Genomic DNA, 23,529 nt, shown 5'->3' with positions numbered 1-23,529 from the left:
ATTCATTAAATGCTGCAACTGCCGTTTTTCTTCTAACACTCACTCTGCCCTATAAAAGGCCACTGCAAAAACCCTCTGGGAGCAACAAACATCATCACCTTCAAATCATTCTTTCTTTCCCTCGCTGCCTACCAAACACTCCTTTGCTCTTGCTGTAGTCTAACAATGAGGCTGTCTCTTCATCTGGGACTTACACCGCCGTGTATGCTCCCGTCAACCTCCTTCTCAACACACTGTACGCTCCTCACACAACCCATAAGTCTAAATAGGAAGTCTTTAGAAAACCAACCTCTGAAAAAGTGGGAACGTCTTTTGGACCCTGTTGATAGCGAGTTGATACCGTCCTGGTTCCCGGCGGCACACAAACCTGTTAAACTAGGCAACAGATGGATGGAATATCAAGGTTTCAGAAACTGGGAAGGTTTGCTGGACCCGCTTGATGATAGTTTACGTGGAGAGATTCTACGTTATGGAGATTTTGTTGAAGCTGCATATAAGTCCTTCGACTTTGATCCTTCATCGTCCACCTACGCCACCTGCCGGTTCCCGAAAAGCACATTGCTGGAGCGGTCTGGTTTGCCTGAAACGGGTTACCGTATAACCAAACACCTTCGTGCTACTTCTGGTATCCAACTCCCACGTTGGATAGAAAAAGCACCTAGCTGGATGGCTACTCCGTCTAGTTGGATTGGCTACGTGGCAGTTTGTCAAGATAAAGATGAAATTACGAGGCTTGGACGAAGGGATGTGGTGATGGCTTTTAGAGGCACTGCTACATGCCTCGAGTGGCTCGAAAATTTACGAGCCACCTTGGCCCACTTCCCGAACGTAGACACTGACAAGAGTCCTGAAAGGTACGGACCAATGGTGGAAAGTGGTTTTTTGAGCCTTTACACTTCTGGAACCACAATGGGCCCAAGCCTACAAGACATGGTCCGTGAAGAGACAAAAAGGCTTCTTCAATCCTACGGGGACGAGCCTCTTAGCTTGACCATCACAGGTCACAGCCTGGGTGCTGCTCTGGCTATCCTCGCTGCCTATGACATCAAAACAACCCTCAAATGCGCACCACTCGTGACCGTCATCTCCTTCGGCGGTCCACGTGTCGGAAACCGTAGTTTTCGCAAACATTTAGAAAAACAAGGCATAAAAGTTCTTCGGATAGTGAATTCCGATGATCTAATAACAAAAGTACCTGGGTTTGTGATCGACGGAGACAATGAGGTAGCAAAAAACAAGGACGACAACGTTGCAGGCATTCCTAGCTGGATCCAAAAACGAGTGGAGGAGACGCAGTTGGCTTACGCAGAGGTCGGAAGAGAACTCAAACTTAGCAGCAAGGATTCTCCATACCTAAATAGCGTCAATGTCGCTAGTTGTCATGAGCTAAAAACGTACTTGCACTTGGTGAATGGTTTTGTGAGCTCCTCTTGTCCATTCAGAGCCACGGCCAAAAGGGTTCCGGTTCTGACTAGATAATAAAAACTCTGACTAGCAGTTAGATAATCATCATTATTCTTTAAACCCTGTGATTATTAACAGAATCTCGTCAATGTAAACAGAGAGAAAAAAAAATGAATTAATATCTTAGGTACCAGCTGTGAGATGGGTCTGCCACGCAAGACTTTAAATTCATAAACTTTGACATACAAGTGAGCTTCCACCGTCCAGAGATTGAATAGATGAATCACTGCATTATTTTTTTAATATTATAAAATGGTTCCAATACGATGACGTGATGTGATAGTTTTTAGAGAATCGGGAAGTCGGGCTCAAGGAACGGTACGGTTATCAAACAAGTCAGACATTAGCTAGCCTCAATAACCGACTTGCTTATATGAGACAAACTGATGATGCTGGTATTGAAGCAAAAGGTAGGTGGTGATAGCTACAATTAATATTTGTATCAAGAGAAGGGCAACAATAGTTGTAACCAATATACAAGTCTGGACTATTAATATAAGTCTTAAGGTTACTGTTTCTTCTTTGACTTAGCGTTTATAAACTCCGATTCATTCGAATTTGTATCAAACAAAGGACAAATGCTTCACACTAATTTGAGATTTTAGAAAATGGAACCTAATATCTGACTTTTGGGGTAGTGCAGTTGTGAGATTTAATCAAAGCATAAAGCACCTGATGATGAAGAGAGTGATCACTCGTCAGTAGAGCTCATGCAGCTTTACTGAAATTTAATTATTGGTGATGATTGATGCAAGTGCCTCAAAACCAGGTTATTTTGCTGCTTCATGACAGGAACAGATTTGCCCATCCTCGATTGTGTAATATTTCGTATTTTCTTTCCTTTCTTGGCTTTTGCCTTCCATCAGTTAAAAGAAAATAATGCATCAAACAAGTGATATGCGTTACTGGATACTGTATTCGTTTTTTGAGCTTTTAAACTGCTGGCTGATTTTTCAAGAAACGTACTTTCAATCCAAACTTCCATCTTTTTCATATTTTTTTGAAGTATAAAACATTTAGAGTATTTGATTTATATGTTAAATGCAAGTTGATAAACACCCAAACACTCAAATTAAGTATTTAATAAATTAAAAAAAATAACTAATAAACAATTAGTTATTTGTATTTCTAATATAAATTAAATTATTTTACAAGCACCCACTTCAATGGGTAATAGCTTTTAAAATAATTTTTTAGTTATTTGATTATTTAATAAATTAGATAATAGACCAGAAATATTACTTTAGCTAACACCAACTATAATATATATATATTATTAAATAAAGTCTAAGCAAGACTTAATTGCCTAAGAATATTAATTAACATATTATTTTTCGTTGACTTCCCTCATCTTGTTTTAAAAAGATATTCCATGATTCCATCAAAGGATATACTATGGATTATAAAAGATTGGCATCAATTTAATTAAAATTTATTTCGCAATATTATTGAAATATAGTTGCTTAAAAATATTTTAATTAAATTAAAAATTTTATATCACGTAACTAAAATTATTTATACAGAATAATAATTTAATATTATCAATATTTAAGTGGTGAAATGGATAAATTAATCTAACAATTCCCAATTTATTAATTTCTCTTCCTTTTTTTAATTAATAAAAAAAAAATTAAATTAGAGAGCTGAAGGGTATACCTCATCTTTGCTCAATAATGTTACCCATATTTCGTGCATTATTTTGTCTGTGTTAATTAATATTTAATACGTTGCAAGGGGGAGTGATGTCAGCAGCTCCCTCAAGTCCTCAACAATAATTTTGACAATTATCCAAGGTCATAATTAATGTCAAAATATAAAGAAATAATAATATTTTACCCAATAATAATTCATTCATCAAAACAGGATTCACATACTAAATATAGAAACATGAAAACAAAAATTTTGAAATTTTTAATACTGAAAATTATTTCTTGATCGGCTTTGATATAAAGTATGTATTCATACGATTAGACGGCCTAAATAATTAAAAAAAGGGAAAAAGTGTTTGCTGCAATAAAACAGACAATTGCGTCTTTGAAGATATGAGTGAGTGAGGCTTCTTTCAATTACTACCAAACTTAAGACCTGCAATGTTGAATAATCACAGGGAATGCTAAGTCAATATTTAAATCTAAAAACCCGATTAAAAAAAAAAAAAAGTGTGGAAGCAAATTTAAACTTGCCTGATAAAATCAGAGATAAGAGTGTTTAGACGGGTGTGGTGGCTGCTGATAGCCAATTATAATGAAGGAAGCTTATGGTGGGAGAACAATTGAGAATCTGCTGTTTTGTTTGAATAAGGGATAGCTCTATATATTGAGTCAAAAAGAAAGGCGAAAATGTACTGGATGCTTGGACTTGTGGCTTTGGGCGGCGGCCTTAGTGGCTGAGATTAGACTGGCAGAATCGGATCCTAGAATGAGCTCAATCTGTGGAGAGTCCACGCTTTAGATGATAAAGCTTATTTAGTAGTTTGAAAAAACATAAATTATGAGTTTTGAGCAGATGCCATTTGGAAGTGTACATTGCTCAGATTCATTATATATACATATTTTAATCTTAAATTATCTCAGTTTATTTTTAAATTTTTCAAAAATAAATAATTTAGTTATTATATTCAAACTCTATTCAGGAATAAATCTTTAATTTGACAGTATCATAAAGAATAAAATTTTAAGTTTTAAAATAAACAGCCATTTTTTATGAGTTTACGTGTAATCTTTTGGCACACGAGAGCTTTGTATTTGGCACGCTATGCATGGGCTGAGAGCCTCATTGGTTGTGGCATGAGTGCTTTATTTTGAGTCTCTAGGCCCGGATGGTGTATTATTGAGCCTACTGCCTTTTTCTAATGTAATTATACTTCGACCAGAAAAAAAAAAAAAAAAAAAAAAAAAAAAAAAAAAAGTCATGCAGATAATGGTAGGCTAAAATACGAAAAGAGTCTGATGGTTGCGGAGGATGAATAATAAAATTGCATCAAGCAGGTCCACAATGACAAAGCAGGTACGATTGGGTCCTAACTTCTCACTCATTCCACCTTGGTAGTCCTTCACCTTCATATTTTTTTATAATTAATGATTAATATATAAGGATTGTATGAAATAATTTCTTTTAAAAATAAATTCATTCGAAATGTATGCATTTTTGTTTCATAATATAAGTGGAAAGAAGAAAAAAATATCCATACAGTAATTATAATAATCTAACAAATTTAATAAAAGCTTGAAAATAATGAATTCGAATTTCAATTAAAAATAAACAAAGCAATAGTTGTTGTTGTGTTGTGTCCCTACCTCCCCTTGAACATTATAAAAATAATATGTAATTTAATATTTGTTTTTTCTTTCTTTACCTTTTTATGGGATGTTTATATATATAAAAAATTATATATTTTGAACTTAAATTTATATAAAATATTTAAAAATTAAATTAAATATATACAAAAATAAAACCAATCTAATAATAAAAAAATCATAAAATCATAAATTACTTAATCTTTTACATTTTATTTGAATAAATACATCAAATTAAATACTTAATAACATAAACTTCATATATTACTAAAATACTAAATTAAAATAAGAGAAATTATTAAATTCTCTATTAATTTTATTAACCACACGATAATAAGTAACAATCAAATTAAAAATCTATTAATACCTATTAATTTTTTTATTATACGATATAAATAATATAGTCCAATAAGATTTTTAATGTTATTTAACAATTCAGATATTTATAATATATAAGTGATAATATTATGAATTTATATTCTAATTAAATTTGACTGATTATTATTTTATAATAATTCAATTATATTTAAATAAATAATTATTATTTTTTATTATTTTAATATTGTGATAATTATTTTTGATATTTTTAAATAATATTTAAGTGTATTATTTTAATAATTATATATAAGTATTTTAATTGTTTTAATTATCATATATATATTATCAAAACTTATAAATTTAATAGTAAATATGTTAAAATTTTAATATTATTATATTTTATATATTTTTTAAAAAAAATTAACTAATTAAAATTAGTATAAAATATAATATTATCATCTATTTTAAAAAATAATATAAAAAAGTATTTTATTAAATTTATAGTTTTATTCATACAATGACTCTAATCAAATTTAACAATAATTATTATATCCTATACAATATAATATTAATATGCTATTATAGGAAATCTGAATTATAAATATCATTAATTAATTAATTATTACTAAATAAATGGTCTTCGTATATATTTATAAAATTATTTAATTTTATATTTTTATAAATATTCAAAAAATTATTTTTATATTTAGTTTATTATGTGATATAATTTTATAATAATTATATTATAGCATATTATTAAATCATTTATACTAATTTAACTATACTATATATATATATATAATATAAATAATAAAATTATCATCTAATTTATATTCTTATTTTTAAAAATTTAATTTTTAATGTTATTATATCTTATATATTTTTTTAAAATTTTTTTAATTAATTAAAATTAATATAAAATATAATATTAGTATCTATTTTAAAAAATAAAATTATCAACTATTTAAATAATTAAATATAATTATAAATAATTATAAAATATTATAAACAATTCCATTATTTTTCTCTTTCCACTTTTCTATATAATATAAAAAAAATAATTAAAAATGAAAACAGGGCAGTGTTGAATTTTGTCCGTAAGTTGAAACTCTGAACCAGAGAATAAATGGGCCCCAGTTTTGTGGGGTAAGAGGAATGTTTGGTATTCACCAACTGAAGAGCGTCATTGGAAAGGGATGTTATGTTGGTGAGTAAGATAACTGCAAACTCTATATGAATTTGAATTCGATTAACATTTATTTTAAATTATCTAAATTTACTATTATTATTAAAATATATTAAATTTGCATAAAATATAATTTGAAAACAAAACTATATTTTAAATAATTAAATCCTATTTATTTAATATATGATAAGTTTAAAAATATAACTATTATTTAAAATATGTAAAATATATTTTATTAATTATTTATATAACTCAATATTTAATTTTGTTATAGTTTCATTTGAACCGATTTCTTTTTCGGCTGGATTGAAAGAGGTCTAGATTATTGGTCATGATCCAGCTGGATTCAAAATGGAAATATTATTTAAGACAATTGGAGTGTAATTTAAGTCCGTGACACATTGATCAAGTTTGATTTGATTTTTAACTAACCCGGACCTGGGAGATCTTTAGCACCAACCAATTGACCGGTTGGAGATTATCATAAAAATTAAAAAATGCTTTCTATCAAAAGGCTCCACCGCGTCAGAAAAACAGCACACATGATCTTTTGGGTTGGAAAGAGCCCAACGATAAAATGCCCATTCTTACAAATAAATAAATAAACAAATGATTTAATATAGCTACTATATATAGAAAAATTACTATTTAATAAATAAATAAATTATATATATATATATCAAAGAGTTATAATAAAGTTATTATATATAATAAGTGTATTGTAAAATTTTTTAAACACAATATCCTAATCTCAAACTTTCTCTCTCTCCAAATACAATTGCTAATAATCTTTACCCACAAATAAAAAATTGAGATGATAAATTATTTTTCATTAAAAAAATAGAGATGTAATTGTTGTTGGTGGCGTGAAACTTGAGGGACTATTTTAGATAGTACTCTCTTAGACGTCATACTTTGGATTGCGGTTCCCTATGGGCAAACCACTGTGCTTCATCAGATTCATGTTGATCACGCGTCGACCGTCTATTGGTACGTACTACCAAAAATTGGATGCGCAACTACCTGGCTTTGTATTTTATTATTAAATCTATTTTATTTTTTTTAAAAATAAATATATTCACTCTTTCATTTAATATAAATGATTTTATAAAAAAAATTTTAAATAAATTTTCATACAATTATTCATAATTTAATTTTTATATATGATAAAAAATTTGAATTTTTTTAATTCAAACAATAATTTTGCTAGATAAAAGTTTATTTGAATTAAATTTTTATAAAATTTTTTATTTTAAAAATAATGTAAGTGAATTGATTAAAAAATAAATCTTATTAATTATTTTCTTTTTATTCCAGGTTAAATAAAGACTTACATAATAAAAAAAAATAAAGTTAGAAATTTAGATTTTTTCTCTCTTCGTAAGTCTTGTGCTTCACGTTTTTCGTTTAAAGTCTAAGATTTTCCTAGGATTTTTACATTTTTCTTCTCCCATGACGGATAATTTACAACATCTTTCCTTATCTGATGAGGAGGATCAAGTCATGGAGGTTGTACCCTTGGTGGATACTTCCTCTTTTTCCTATAATTTGTGCTTTGTGGGTATGTTTTTGACATATAGTAGGATCAATTTTAATTCAATGCGGGACGTTCTTGTTGAGTTTTGGCATTCTCTTGGGGGAGTTAGTATTACTGATCTTGGTGCTAAAAGATTTTTGTTTCGGTTCTATACCCCGGTTGATTTTGAACGTGTTTGGAATGGAACTCCTTGGCTTTTCAATAATCATCTCTTGATTTTACACCCTCTTCAACCTGGGGAGGTTCCATTATTGGTTCCTTTAATTTACGTTAGTGAATGGGTTCAGATTCATGACCTCAGAGCGGAATTTTTTTCTGAATCAGTGGCACGTTCCTTGGTTAATTTTATTGGGGATTACCTGGACCATGATTTGACCAGGGTTTCTACTGTTGAATCGGAATCTTATGTTAGGGTTCGTGTCATGATGGATGTGAGGAATCCTCTGAAAAGGCGTCGTCGACTAGTTGCCCCTGATGGTACCTCTTTCTTTGCCCGTTTTGCTTATGAACACTTTCAGGTTTTTTGTTTTCTGTGTGGACGGTTGGGCCATACAGATTCTTTTTGTGACCTTTTGCTCCATCATAAGAAGGAGTCTTTGACGCCTCAATGGGGTCCTGAGTTAAAAGCTGTTCAGCATAGGTACCAATGTCCAACTAGCTCTTGGCTGCGGTTTGAAAATTTGAGTTTACACTCACAGGCTCCTGCTTCTGGTGGGAACTCTTCTTTCCAGAACCAGTTGCCTTCACAGGTTTTCCTTAATTCTTTTTTGGGAGTGCTTGCTACGGATGGTGAAAATGATATTAGTGCTGGTTCTATGGAGACTGATTGTAATGGGGATAAGCAGGATGCAGGAGAGAATGATCCTTTATACAAGCCTGATGATGGTAAGAAGCGTCAACAGGTTGTTTCTACTGGAATTATTTCTGATACTATGGATTCAAGGTCAGGCTCTTCTTCTCTATCGGCCGAACCCGCTGAGCGGGTCGCCCGTCAACAATGAGGATAATTTGCTGGAACTGCCGAGGTGTGGGCAATCCTCAGGCAGTAAACGCTATGGTGGATATTATACAGTATTATAAACCATCTATTCTTTTTCTTATGGAAACAAAAGCTAATGGTGTAAGGATGGAACAAATAAAGTCTTTATTACGTTTTTCTCATTGTTTTTTTGTTGATTGTGTTGGTATTGGGGGTGCTCTCTCTCTTATGTGGAAAGATGATGTCAAGCTAGCCATTACAGGTTATTGCTCTAATTTTATTGATTCTACAATTGGGGACGGTTCTGATTGTTGGAGGTTTACTGGGTTCTATGGTTGCCCTGAGTAGGGATGTCAGGCGGGCGGGTTTTTACGGGTACCCGATCCGCCCAAATCCTATTAGGACGGATTTGGATTTTTCTAAAACGGATTTGGGCGGATTCGGGTTTGAAAAATTATACCCGTTTCGGATTCGGGTAGGGTTCGGGATTAAGTGATCGGATACCCGTTACCCGAACCCGATTCGCTATATAAACATAGCTAACCCTAATCCCTATTCATTTTTAACATTTTACTCGTGCTTCCCTCTCTCCGTCGCCGCCTCTCTCCCTCGCGTACCTTCCCATAATTCCCAGCCTCTCTCCCCTTCACTGACGACTGCCGGCGGCCTAATCGGCACCGGCGACGTCTCCTTTCTCTCCCTAGAGACGACAAATCTTCTCTCTCCCCAGTCAGCGATGTCTCCTCCTCTCTCCAGTCGGTGACATCTCCCACTTCCTTCACTGACGAGTGCCGGCAGTCCGGCGACGTCTCCTTTCTCTCCCCAGTCGACGATAAATCTTCTCTCTCCCCGGTCAGTGATTTCTCCTTCTCTCTCGAGCAGCGACATCTCCCACTTTCCAGTCGGAGACAACTCTTCCCTCTCCTCGGTCGGCATCGGCGACATCTCCTTCTCTCTCCCCAGTCGGTGACATATTCTCTCCCCTACTTCACTGACTGCTGGGTTTGCTGGGTTGTATTCTGCAAAATCTTTGATTTACAATTTTTGCTGGGTTTGCTGGGTTGTATTCTGCACAATCTTTGATTTACAATTTTTGCTGGGTTTGCTGGGATGTATTCTGCAAAATCTTTGATTTACAATTTTTGCTGGGTTTGCTGGGTTGTATTCTGCAAAATCTTTGATTTACAATTTTTGCTGGGTTTGCTGGGTTGTATTCTGCACAATCCTTGATTTACAATTTTTGCTGGGTTTGCTGGGATGTATTCTGCACAATCTTTGATTTACAATTTTTGATAGATTATTTGATAGTTTTTATCATTGAATTGAATTAAAAAAATCGGGTTCGGGTATCCTTAGGGTATTGTTAAACGGATATGGAACGGATACGGGTTTTATAATTAAAATACTAAACGGATTTGGGACGGGTTCGGGAATTGGATATATAATCGGGTTCGGATTTGGGTACTCTCAATTTTGCGGGTACCCTACCCGTTTACATCCCTAGCCCTGAGTCGGGTCGTCGCCGAACTTCGTGGAATTTGTTGAGGGCTTTGGCTGATAGGAGTCAGCTTCCTTGGTTATGTAGTGGTGACTATAATGATATTGCTGATCCGTTGGAAAAAGTTGGTGGTCCTCTTCATTGTATTTCTTTGATTAATGGGTTTCGTAATGCTCTTGCTGATGCCAATTTAAATGATATTCAGTCTGTGGGGTCTTTTTTGTCTTATACATATAGAGAGGGTACTGTTCAGTGTTCGAAGGAGAGGTTGGATCGTGCTTGTTCTAATGCAACCTGGGATGCTCATTTTCCTGATGCGATTTCGTCTAATTTAGTTGCTTATGTAACGACCCGAAAATCGGACCGCTACCGGGGTTAGGATCCAGATCGGCTTAAGGCCGCCAGGACCCGTAGCAAGCCTAACATACATCCTGTTAACCTGTTTAATCCCATACATGATCAACAACATACATACACAAGCATACAAGCTCCTAGGGGCTTCAAAACATTCTAAGCCCCATCTACAACACATCAAACATGCATTTGCAAGCCACATTGTTCAAAAACACAACATTAACTCAAAAACTCAAATAAACCTATACATGCCATTCTACCCCATAAACTAGCATAAAACTTACTTAAAACATGCTATGAGCTTAAGATCGGCTCTTACCTCTTGAAGATCGAGAGAGAGACGACCTAATCTTGGAGATGGGAGATTTTCAACTTCATTGGGTCTCCAAGCTCAAAACTTGCTCAAAACTTGAAAATCTTCAAAATAAGATGAAAACTTGTGAAAATCGTGAAAGATTTGAAGGAAGAACTCAAAGATTGGTGAGGGACGGCGGAGAGCTCACCTTGGCCGAAAATGGGGAAAAAGCTCGCCCGTTTTCGGCTAAGGGACCCTTTTATAGTGGCTGGCCAGGCCACGTTCGGGGGCCGAACGTGCCTCCGCATGCATGCCATGTTCGGAGGCCGAACCTGGACTTCCCTCACTTATACTTTCGGGGGCCTAAGGCGCACCCGAAGCGCATGCATGTTCGGCGGCCGAACTCGAGTTTCGGCGGCCGAACCTGAGTTTTCCTCCAAGGTTGTTTTCATGCAAAAACTCATTTTCCTTTTTACTTAAAATCATCAAATACATTAAAACATTTCATGAAAATATGCTTTTACCCTTCTAGAGGTCTCCGACACCCGAGATTCCACCGGACGGTAGGAATTCCGATACCGGAGTCTAGCCGGGTATTACATTCTCCCTCCCTTAAGAACATTCTTCCCCGAATGTTCCTCAACTAGCACATAGCAAGGCATACAACATAACATACACATAAAACACATAAGAGACTAACCTTAGAAAAGATAAGGGTATTGCTAGAGCATGGACTCCCGTGTCTCCCAAGTACATTCTTCCATATTGTGGTGGTTCCACAGGACTTTCACCATCGGGATTTCCTTGTTTCTCAGCTTCCTGATCTGGGTGTCTATGATCCGTACTGGCTGCTCAACATAGGTGAGATCCTCTTGGATCTCCACATCAGGCTCACTAAGAACCTTGCCCGGATCTGACACAAATTTCCTTAACATAGAAACATGGAAAACCGGATGGATTCTTTCCATTGAAGCAGGTAAATCCAGCTTGTACGACACATTCCCAATCCTTTGCAAGATTTCAAAGGGTCCGATGTATCGTGGGGCTAGTTTACCTTTCTTCCCAAAGCGAACCACTCCTTTCATAGGAGACACCTTGAGCAATACCAGATCTCCCTCCTAAAACTCTACCTACCTTCTGCGGATGTCTGCATAACTCTTCTGTCTGCTTGCAGCAGTCTTGATCCTTTCTTTGATTATGGGTACCACCCTGCTGGTGATCTCTACTAGCTCATGCCCCGCCAAGGCCTTCTCTCCAACTTCCTCCCAGCAAACAGGTGATCTGCACTTCCTTCCGTACAAAGCTTCATAAGGAAGGTGTAACAGCCCGGCCCTTTCACCAGCACTGTCATCGTTCACGGCCCAGGGCTATCCCTCGCCTGGCCTGTGCCACCTCGGGCTTTCCACTGGCGTCGTGAACAGCTTTTAACATCCATTCACCCTCACGGGTTCCTGGCAGGATTTGTCCCCTTGGGTTCTCGCATCGCATCCTTCCCCAAGTGGATTTGGCCCAAATTTCCCTTTGGAAATTAGGTCGCCTCCCCCACTACTCGAACCCTTGACCTCCCACTTCAACGGGTTCTCACTTATGCTTTCGGGGGCCTAAGGCGCACCCGAAGCGCATGCATATTCGACGGCCGAACTCGAGTTTCGGCGGCCGAACCTGAGTTTTCCTCCAAGGTTGTTTTCATGCAAAAACTCATTTTCCTTTTTACTTAAAATCATCAAATACATTAAAACATTTCATGAAAATATGCTTTTACCCTTCTAGAGGTCTCCGACACCCGAGATTCCACCGGACGGTAGGAATTCCGATACCGGAGTCTAGCCGGGTATTACAGCTTCAGTTTCTAATCATACTCCTTTATTGATCGAAACTGTTGGAACTCAAGTTAGGGAAGCTAATCGACGATTTCGCTTTGATAATTCATGGCTTGAGGATGATGAGTTAGGGGAAGTGGTTTTGACGTCTTGGCAGCAAGGTTTGGGGTTGGATTTTATTCAACGTAAAGACCAGCTTGTGAAGCGTGTTCAGTATTGGGGGAAGAATAGAAACCGCATGCGTTGGCTTCAAAAGGAACGAATTAAGAAGAGATTGGGGGAGTGTTCTGAATCGCTTGATACAAGGGTAGTGCGGCAACTGAAGGATGTCTAGAATCAAATTTTGGCAGAGGAGGATATTAGACTACGCCAACAAGCAAAACAGTTCTGGTTTAGACATGGGGATAGGAACTCAAAGCATTTCCATAATAGTATCAAAGCTCGTCGTAGATGTAATCGGATTCAGCAAATTGTGACATCGGATGGTTCATTATCTTCGGATGTGGGTACTATTCAGGATGCATTTTTGCAATATTTTTCGGGTTTATTTTCCAATTCACCTACTGATTTTGCGGAGCTTCTCCCTCTGGTTCAGCCTAGAATTGGGGCTGAAGATAATGTCGAGTTATTAGCAGATTTTACAGATGAAGAATTTCATTCAGCGCTCTTTCAGATGGACCCGAATAAAGCTCCTGGGTTGGATGGTCTTAATCTGGCTTTTTTCCAGAAATATTGGCCAATTATTGGGGTGGATGTTTGCAATATTTATCGGTTGTGGCTTGCACAAGGTAACATCCCTTCTGAAATCTCTAGTGCTTTAATTGTTCTTATTCTGAAATGTGTGAATCCTGTTGATGTAAAGGATTTTAGGCCTATTGCTCTCTGTAATGTGATTTATAAGATCTTGTCTAAGGCCTTAGCCAATAGATTGAAGAGGGTCCTGCATAAAATTATTTTGCCAAATCAGTCTGCTTTCATTCTTGGGAGACTAATTACGATAATTTTATTGTTGCTTTTGAGACCATGCATGGTTTGAAATTACAAAATAGGGGTAGTGTGGGGTCGTGTGCTCTGAAAATTGATATTGCTAAGGCCTATGATAGAGTTGAATGGTCATATTTGTTTGCGATGTTATCTGCATTGGGCTTTTCTGATACTTGGGTTGGTTGGATGCATATGTGTTTTTCAAACATGAGCTACTACATTGCTGTTAATGGAGCAGAGATTGGTCCTGTGGTTCCAAGTCGGGGTCTCCGGTAGGGGGATCCCATTTCTCTCTATTTATTCTTAATTGTTGCTGAAGGACTATCTTTGTTGATTCAGGATAGTGAAAATAGGGGCCTTTTGCATGGGTGTTGCGCGAAAGTTGGTTGCCCCCCGGTTTCTCACATTTTCTTTACAGATGATTCCTTACTATTTTTTGATGGTACAGTGGGGGAAGCTATACGGATTAAGCAAATTCTTGGTGTTTATAAGAAGGCTTCAGGTCAGGCTGTAAATTTTGATAAATCTGGTATCATGTTTAGTCCGTGTGTGTCTGAGGAAAATCGGTTGACCATCTCTGGTATACTTGATGTTCATCTTCCTTTAGGTAGCGGTAATTATTTGGGGTTACCATCTCTTATTAGCCGTAGTAAAAAATAAATTTTCTCTTTCTTGAGGGATCGCATTTGGAAACGTATTAGTAGTTGGAGTAATCGTTTTCTTTCTCGTGCAGGCAGAGAAGTATTAATTAAATTTGTATTACAGGCCATTCCAACATATTGCATGAATGTTTTTTTATTACCTGTTTTCACTTGCCGTCAGCTACATGTAATACCCGGCTAGAATCCGGCATCGGAATTCCTGCCTTCCGGCGGAATCTAGGGTGTTGGATCTCTCTAGAAGGGGTAAAATGTGTTTTCTAAAATGTTTTTGGGGAGTTGTTTATGAGTTGTTAGAGTATGTTTGGCACCTCATTCGAGTCCACCTGTGTAGGATCGGACCCGAGAGACCGAGGAGGCCATTAGTGCTAGCAGGTGCAGAGTCAGTCGGCGTCTGCCAGGAGGTGAGTAGAACTAAACTTAATGTTTTATTTTAAGAAATTCTAATGCCTAAAGCATGAGCATGCATCATGATTATGTATAGTAGGTTGATTGCACTAGTTCACGAATATGTTGCATTGCATTATTTCATGTTGATGCTGAGGTAGGTTTGGACCAAGGCGACTCCAATAGCCCTTATCTGTCATTGAGTCTTGTCTAAGTCCTTTGAGAGCCGGACGAGTACCTGTAGGAAAGTCCATGTGAGCTCTCTGTGGACCAGACACCATGTTATGTCTATGTTAGTCCTGTGAGCTTCTTTGGGGAGCCGGGCACCGACAGAGGGTATTTTTGGGGTCATGTCCGATCCTTGAGAGTAAAGATGCTAGCAATTCATGAGGACTCTCAGAAAACAGTTCGTGGGGATAAGATGCATGTATGAGCCCCGAGACGGACACAGTTATGTGATTTACTTGTGTTATGACGCATTCCATGAAAGCATGTAATTAATGAATTGTTTTTCCTGTTTCTACTCACTGGGCTTTTTAGCTCACCCCTCTCCCCTAACCCCAGTGTTGCAGGTTTAAGTCAGAGCGCAGAAGTCAGCAGGGTAAAGATTAAGAGACGTGTGTTTTATGTTTATGTTGCAGTTTAGTAGTTCTAGAAGTGGACATGTAATATAAGTTGATGTAATGTAATTTGAGATAATGTATGTAACTGATAGTAGAGTTTATGTTTATGGATTAGAGTGTGCTTGGCCCTATAGACTGGTTAATCCCTGTTGATGCATGATTATGAAATGTTTTTATGTTGAGTTGAGAACCAGGCTTGTTGTATGTAATGTTGACCCAGCTAGAGCATTTGATGAGGGCTCTAGCATGGGGAAGTTTATGTTCACAGTTATGTTGTAGCATACGGATCAAGCTTGGTGTATGTTCAGTTTTACAGGTTTTATGTTAAAGTTTTTGATCATGTGTGGGATTTGACCAGGTGATAGTATGTATGTTTGGCTTGCTACGGGTCCCGGCGGCCTTAAGCCGATCTGGATCCTAGCGCCGGTGGCGGTTCGGGCCGTTACAGAGGGGTATCGGTTTCCGGGTCGTTACACTACAGGTCATGATGAATAAATTTTGGTGGGGTGGTTGTCGTGAGGATGGGAGAGGGATGAATTGGCTCTCGTGGGATCGAATGTGTGGGCGTAAATCGGAAGGTGGGATGGGCTTTTGGGATTTGGCTAGTTTTAATACTGCCTTATTGGGAAAGCAAGGTTGGCGTTTGTTGGTTGACACCAATTCTCTTCTATATAGAGTGCTCAAAGCTAAATATTTTCCGAATGGGAATTTTTTGTCAGCTCGGTTAGGTTCTAACTATAGCTTCGTTTGGAAGAGTATTTTGTCTTCTCAACAAGTGTTGCAACGTGGAGTAAGGTGGTGAATTGGTGATGGTAAGCAGGTTTTTGTTGTTAATTGCCATTGGATTCCTCGGGATATTGGTTTTATGCCTTTAGATGAGTCGATATTTGTTCCTGAAGCCATGAGAGTATGTGATTTGTTTGTTGAAGGTGAGTTGCATTGGGATGTAGAGAAGCTAATGAATATTTTTAGTGTTGTTGATATGAGAGCTATTCTTACTATTCCATTGCCTCTATTCCCAAAACCGGATAAATTAATTTGGCACTTGCATAAGAAGGGTGTGTACTCAGTTAAATCTGCCTATTTTTGTGCCTTAGAATTGTCGGGTAGGACTGGTTTGCTGGGTTATAATGATGGGTGGAACCGTCTTTGGTCTCTTGATGTTCCTCCCAAAGTTCGTGATTTTCTTTAGCGTGCTTGTCGTGGAGTGCTTCCTACTAGGGATATTCTTTTGAGGCGTGTGTCTTTTTTGTGATCATGATGAATTTATTTCACATGTTTTTTTGCATTGTCCAATGGCTGTTGAGTTATGGAGACTTGTTGGTTTTTCTACTGCTGTTGATTTTCCTATATTCATGGATTTCTTTATTCATATTTATAATACTTTTAGCAGAGAAAGGACAGCACGTATGGCTATACATGCATGGAAGTTATGGCATGCCAGGAATGAAAGATTGTGGGTCAATAAAGTTTTATCACCTAGTGAGGTTCATCATGCTGCTAGTTCTTATTTTAATGATTATGTGGCTTCACTTGTGGCTCGGCCAAGGACGTTATCCCACCCATCTGTTCCTCGTGTGCTCCTATTGGTTGAGGCTACCACTCTTGAAGTTGATTGGATTGCATTCATTGATTGTGCAGTCTTTGCTAGTGCTGATTTGTTCGGTTTTGCAGCAGTATTTGAGGACTTGGAAGGCTTCTTTTTCATTGCAATTTCGGGTTTCTATGAGGGGGGTGGGCAACCTGTTATTGCTGAAACTTTGGCCTTGCGTCAATATTTATCTTATGCTAGAGATTGTTTTCTTTAGGCTGGTTGTATTTTTACGGATAACCAATCCTTAACCTTGGCTATTCGCTCTCCTCTGGATGACTTTTCGGAGTTTGGATTAGTTGTTTCTGATTGCAAGGATGCTATGCGGTCTCATGGTAACATTCATGTTCGTTGGATACGACGTTCAGAAAATAGAGCCGCCCATTTATTAGCTAGAGAGTCTATTCATCATGGTAGATTCAAGATTTGGATTAACATTCCTGATTGTCTCTTGGATTATTATTCTACAAGATAAATAAAATCTTTCTTGATTCAAAAAAAAAAAGAAATCTAGATTGTTTGACGTTTAAATTATATTTATAAAATTTAAAATAAAATTTTAATAATAAAAAATAATGACAAAAAGATAAAAAAAAAAAAGAGAGTCCCTCTCAAAGAGGAAGAAGAACCTCTTTAAAAAGAGAGATCCTCAAGGTATGCTAACCTTAAAAAAAGATAACTATCTTTTATCTCCTTTTGACATATGATTTAGTGGATTCAGTGGTGGAGCCATGAACTTCCCTTTAGTAGAGCACCGACTGCGCCGCTGCGGCACCTTCATCCCCTTTAAAGCATTTTTCGATCGCCGGTACGGCACGTGCCCCTTGCCGTACCTTCCCTCCGCCCCTGAGTGAATTCTATTTTTTAATTAAAATAATATTATAACTTTTTTATGTTATCATAATAATTAATAATCCATTTAATATTTTTATTTACATCTCAAAATATAAATAGCAGAGCATAGTTTTATAATGGTCTTTGATATTCCAAATTTATTATATAATTTTCCATTAGAGATATCTATTAGGTAAGCTTTTCTGAAGATGGTCACTTGCTGCTAGATTACAAGAGAATAGAAAAAACGAGAGGAGCGAAAAATGAATAGGATCTTTGGGAAAATCGAAATCCATTTTCTTGTCATCTCCTTATTTTCAAGAGATAGTGCGGATAATTTAAGAATTGCACGAGGAACACATGTCGTGCACCCATTTCAAGTTCGATAAGGGGTATGTCACGGTCACGTCTGTTATTCTATTTTTAGAGAAGATATTTTTAATTTCGGTATTATAAAAAAAATTTATTAATTAATATTTATTATAAAAAAATTAAAATATCTGTAAAATTTTTTTAAAAAATTATTAATTAATTTTAATTATTAAATATTATGAAAAATATTAAAATAGTGATTAATTAGTAAATTATAAAATTAAAAAATTAATTAAAAATTTTTTTCATATCACCTAAATTAAATAGTAATACTTAATATAAATTAAATAGTAATATTTAATAATTAAAATTAAAGGTAGATATTAGTAACATTTTAATATATTTTTAAAATTAAAATATTAATTAATAAATTTTTTTATAATATATATATGGATGAAATAATAAATTTTTATTTATTTTTCTTCTTTTCTTTTTTCATCCTTGTAAACTGGCCATATTTCTTTTTGATCCAAAAAAATAAATAAAATAATGGATGATTTATAATATAATCTCCAAAATATAAAATTCATAATTTAATCACTATTATTTTAATAAAAAATAATTTAATCTCTAAAATTTATTACATTAATAAAATAGTTTTTTATTAAATTTTACTCTTAAATTATAATAATTTAATTTTTTAGATTTTATGTTTTAAAATAGTTTAACATCTTTAATTTTAATAATTTATAATAATTTAACATCTTTAATTTTAATATTTATAATAATTTAATTTCTTTAATTTAAATTCACTTCTTTAATCAATAATAAATTAACGATTAATTTAACAAAATAATTATTATATTTTACTATATTATATTGTAAATTACTTTAAAATAAATAAAAATTTACATCTAAGTACTTGATTGAAAATTTTAATGACGTGAAATTCTTTGCATGTGATTATATATATGTAGTATTTGACCAACTTTGGATGTATTTAAATTGGAAAAGTCTTAAACGTTCCAAAAGATGTCTTTCTTGACGCGTTAGCATTTGGAAAAGCAATTTTCGTAAATATAATAAAAATCCCAATCTTGATTTCTTAATTTCTCACCTGAGCTGGGAGTCATCAAATTCACACGTGTAAAGTTGTGAAGGCATCATTAATTAATTAGTGTGATTAATTAGATAAGAGAGGATCTTAGATGTGATTTAAACTCAGAAGAATTAGATTCTGAACATCACCATTTCGTAATTAGCTTCCTTAAATCCAATCTTTCTTATCCATCCGCCGCCGTTTTGTGTAGGCTTAATTTCTAAAAGGAAACGCTGAACCAAATGCATATCTGAAAATGGAAACACTAATCCAAAACTCATTTGGCTGATGAGTAAGGTATAAAAGCATAACCAAAGTGACATTTGCAAACGTATTAGATAATTGGAGAATCTGATTTATATTATTTTTTATATTACACCACAGCATTTGGATTAGAGATTTAAAGTAGCAGATAAATCTTCCTTTTTAATAGCTGTTTTCATGTCTTTTTGTTGCAAACATCATATAAAATATTGTTTCAGTTGATAAATCTTCTAAATCACTAATGCTCTAAGAAGTTGTGAAATTATAGTCGTTCACGAGAGATAACATATAAAATTTAAGATATTTTCTAATCAAAACACATGTTTTTAGTTTCATCAATTTTAGAAATTGATAAGTATTAATTTCGATATAAATTTAGTAAATTGAGCACGGTCTACAAAAATCAAGATAAAATGTCAACTTCCTACGCTTGGAATATCACCGAAATCAAATGTGCACCAGGTAAATTAGACGGTATATAAACTAGCCGACTCTATATTTATTCGCCAATAGTAAATTAGACAGTATATAGACTAGCCAATTCTATATTTAATAACCAATTACCAACCATTAATGAACCGTTTAATACATCTGCAACAAAGTATCCTTATCCAGTTCAATAAAATATAACATGAGGGTGTCAGAACGATCAGAAGTATATATTGTTGTGAATCTAACCAATGTTAGGATATTCCTGACTATTTAATTTTCACATAATTCACCATTTTACCTCACTCAAGAAACCTTAACATCTAAAAGTTTAACACTTTATTTGTTAACTTTCTTTTATTTTTCGACATTTATTTACTTTTGAATCAATTCTAATCTATTAATTTCTCCATTAAATTAAACCGATGTACAAATGTAATTAAACCGATGTACAAATGTCTACATTTGGAAAGCCCACCGGATCTCAGTTAATCAATCATAGATTATTGATATTTTAACATAAAAAAGACTACTTTAATTTTAATATATACACACTAATTTTTTTTTATATTATTTAATTTTTATGTATTTATTTTAAATAATAAAATAAATTATGGTGTTATTATAAAATAATAATCATATCCTTATGTTAATAGTAAACTAATTCATACGATATATATCTTTGATTATTAATTTTTCATTCTAAATATAATAACAATACATATATAAGGTTTTATCATCATTATTTTAACATATATAGATTAATTACCTTAATTAAGCCATCAGTAGTTATCAAGTATTGACTAACTGTAACCATTATCAAATATCAATTATTAATTATATTTAATGATTAAATAAAATAAATCCTCATTAATTTTCCATATATCGGGGCAGAAAAACCATCCATTCCAACATGCATATATCATAAATTATTGGGGGTAATAATTTAAGTTTGGAGCTCATGTTCCACACGAATATAATTAAGAATCAATACAAACTCAATATAATTAATAAATTAAATAAAAAATTTAAATATTAATATTATTTTAACATAAATATAAATAAATTCAACTCTTATCCTTAATTTTTGGTGTCGTATTAAAAACTATTCCTTTAATAAATTGTATATTAACTAAATTAGTCTTTTATCTTTATAATTTATTTCCAAAATTTTTATAATCTTACTACTTAAAATGGTAATGAGTTACTACAGCATATATAATAAAGTGGTTACAAATTATATATATAAATCGATGGAAATAATTTAAATACCATTATATTTATTTTTATTATCTTACCATATATAAAATAGCAATTTAATTATATTTTCAACAATAAATAAAAATTATGGTTGAGTTTTGTTTTTAAAAAATCATTATTAAAATTATAACCATACAAATATAAAATAAATAATTTATTAATATATATATAATAATTTATTTGCATTAGTTTTAAATTATTACTAATTTATTATTTTAATAATATTAAAATAATAATTTCACAGCGTTATTAAAATATTTTTCCCTAAATTCTAAAAATACAATAGCATGTGGAATGTTATAACCATCCAGTCTTACCATTTTCTTAAAAAAAAAAAAAGCATTTGGAATATTTATAAATTTATAAAATATTTAATTACAATATGTGATTAAGCTCGGGTTTTTTAAATGGAGCGAGCTTAAGCATACCGTTTAGCTAAAAAGCTGAGGTGAAAGAGTAGACCGGGGGACGCGGCCTGTGAAATGCACGTGACAGCATGCTGGTTATATTGGTCGGAAAGAGATTTTGTCATTTATTTATTAAAATATTTTGGTGGTGTGTCCAAGTCAAACGCTCGACTGTAGACGTTTTTCTGTTATATTTATTTTCTGTAGTAATCCCCTTCCTGATTAAAACTTGCTTGCTTTGCTAATTGTATTTTTTGTTTTTTTTTCAAAACTATTGTGCATGCTCCGCCGTCCACTTTTTTGTTATCTATAGTCCTTGCTTTCCTCCCTCGTTGCTTGCTATAAATTTCCGCTTATATTCCTGACAAAAATGAAGAAGCCAAGCGGAAGCCTCCGACCCATAACAACAAACAACAATATGAGGTTTCCGGTTGGAGCTAGGCCATGCACTTTACCTTCTGCTTCAACACACCTGGAGCTCACTCTTCACTCTCCTACTTCCCATGTGTCTCGAAGATTGCTCACTACCAAATTTTCGATGCTCAAATTATCGCAGCCTATCAACAGCCACAACTCGCTCCATGTGCGTTGCTCTCTCACCACTACTTCCAAGAAACTTGGCAGGAAATGGATGGAATATCAAGGAATCAACAACTGGGAGGGCTTGCTTGACCCTCTTGATGATACTCTCAGAAGTGAGATTTTACGATACGGGCAATTTGTTGATGCAGCCTATCGGTCCTTTGACTTTGATCCTTCTTCTTCTACTTATGCCACATCTAAATTCTCTAGAAACTCGCTTTTTGCCAGGACTGGAATAAGCGAAACTGGCTATCGCATGACCAAGGATCTCCGTGCCACTTCTGGCCTACGATTGCCACTTTGGATTGATAAAGCACCGAGCTGGATGTCCACCCAATCCAGCTGGATTGGCTTCGTTGCCGTTTGCCAGGACAAAAACGAGATTGCTAGACTAGGCCGCCGTGATGTCGTTATTGCTTACAGGGGCACCGCTACTTGCTTGGAGTGGCTTGAAAATTTACGCGCCACGCTAACTTGTCTACCACACCGTGAAGGAAATGTGGGACGTAGCAGCAATGGGCCAATGGTGGAGAGCGGATTTTTGAGCCTCTACACATCGAGTACTTCCACAGTTCCTAGTTTACAAAGGAGTGTGAAGGAGGAGGTTGCGAGGGTCCTGGAAAGGTACGGTGATGAGCCACTGAGTTTCACGATAACCGGACACAGTCTGGGTGCTGCACTAGCTATACTAACGGCTTACGATATAAAGTCGAGCTTTGAAAATGCAGCGACGGTAACCGCAATTTCGTTTGGTGGGCCACGCGTAGGTAACAGAAGCTTCAGATGCCAGCTGGAAAATGGTGGGACGAAGATACTGCGGATAGTGAACTCCGATGATATCATCACAAAAGTACCAGGATTTGTGATTGACAACAATGACATGGCAGGAAATCAGACAATCCAGATGTCAGGATTGCCAAGCTGGGTGCAGAAGAGTGTAGAGAATACGCAGTGGGTGTATGCTGAGGTGGGACGAGAGCTGCGACTAAGCAGCAAGAAATCACCGTATCTGAGAAAAAAGGATGTTGCCACGTGTCACGAGCTGAGCACGTATCTGCATTTAGTTAACGGGTTTGTGAGCTCCACGTGTCCATTTAGAGCGACGGCAAAGAAGATGCTCAGTAAGCACCACAAAGAAAAGTTAGGATTCAGATGATGGTTTTGCTCAAGAGAAGAAATGCACAGAAAAATGTATAATTTGTAGATGTAAATTACAGGCAAAATGTACATAGTAAAGACATCACATCTTTAACATTTCTTGCTTACAACCTAACCTTTTTTTTAGTATATATTATTCTCAAATGATCACAACTCAACAAATAAAATATGTGTAGTAAAAAATAATATATAA

At 34.8% G+C, this 23,529-nt stretch overlaps 3 protein-coding genes across 3 annotated transcripts; all 3 read left to right on the top strand.

Moving 5' to 3' along the window:
* Window positions 1-249: 249 nt before the first annotated feature.
* Window positions 250-1,479, top strand: LOC110614552 (phospholipase A(1) DAD1, chloroplastic). The gene has a single exon (XM_021756111.1). It carries the CDS (start codon window positions 391-393, stop codon window positions 1,477-1,479), a length of 1,089 nt encoding a protein of 362 aa, XP_021611803.1. The 5' UTR covers window positions 250-390.
* Window positions 1,480-8,798: 7,319 nt separating this feature from the next.
* Window positions 8,799-16,592, top strand: LOC122723649. The gene is made up of 8 exons (XM_043956519.1): window positions 8,799-9,097; window positions 10,366-10,545; window positions 12,823-13,062; window positions 13,180-13,713; window positions 13,797-13,983; window positions 14,071-14,344; window positions 14,465-14,472; window positions 16,221-16,592. Exons 1-8 carry the CDS (start codon window positions 8,799-8,801, stop codon window positions 16,590-16,592), a joined length of 2,094 nt encoding a protein of 697 aa, XP_043812454.1.
* Window positions 16,593-21,976: 5,384 nt separating this feature from the next.
* LOC110616212 (phospholipase A(1) DAD1, chloroplastic) lies at window positions 21,977-23,376 on the top strand. Its single transcript, XM_021758561.2, has one exon. The coding sequence runs from the start codon at window positions 22,015-22,017 to the stop codon at window positions 23,332-23,334; it is 1,320 nt and encodes a 439-aa protein (XP_021614253.2). The 5' UTR covers window positions 21,977-22,014; the 3' UTR covers window positions 23,335-23,376.
* The last annotated feature ends 153 nt before the right edge of the window (window positions 23,377-23,529 follow it).

This window comes from Manihot esculenta, chromosome 5, assembly GCF_001659605.2.
Source record: "Manihot esculenta cultivar AM560-2 chromosome 5, M.esculenta_v8, whole genome shotgun sequence".
In the NCBI taxonomy this organism is placed as follows: Eukaryota; Viridiplantae; Streptophyta; class Magnoliopsida; order Malpighiales; family Euphorbiaceae; genus Manihot; species Manihot esculenta.
The sequence above is the reverse complement of the archived record's forward strand: the minus strand, read 5'-3'. Positions and strand labels throughout refer to the sequence as shown.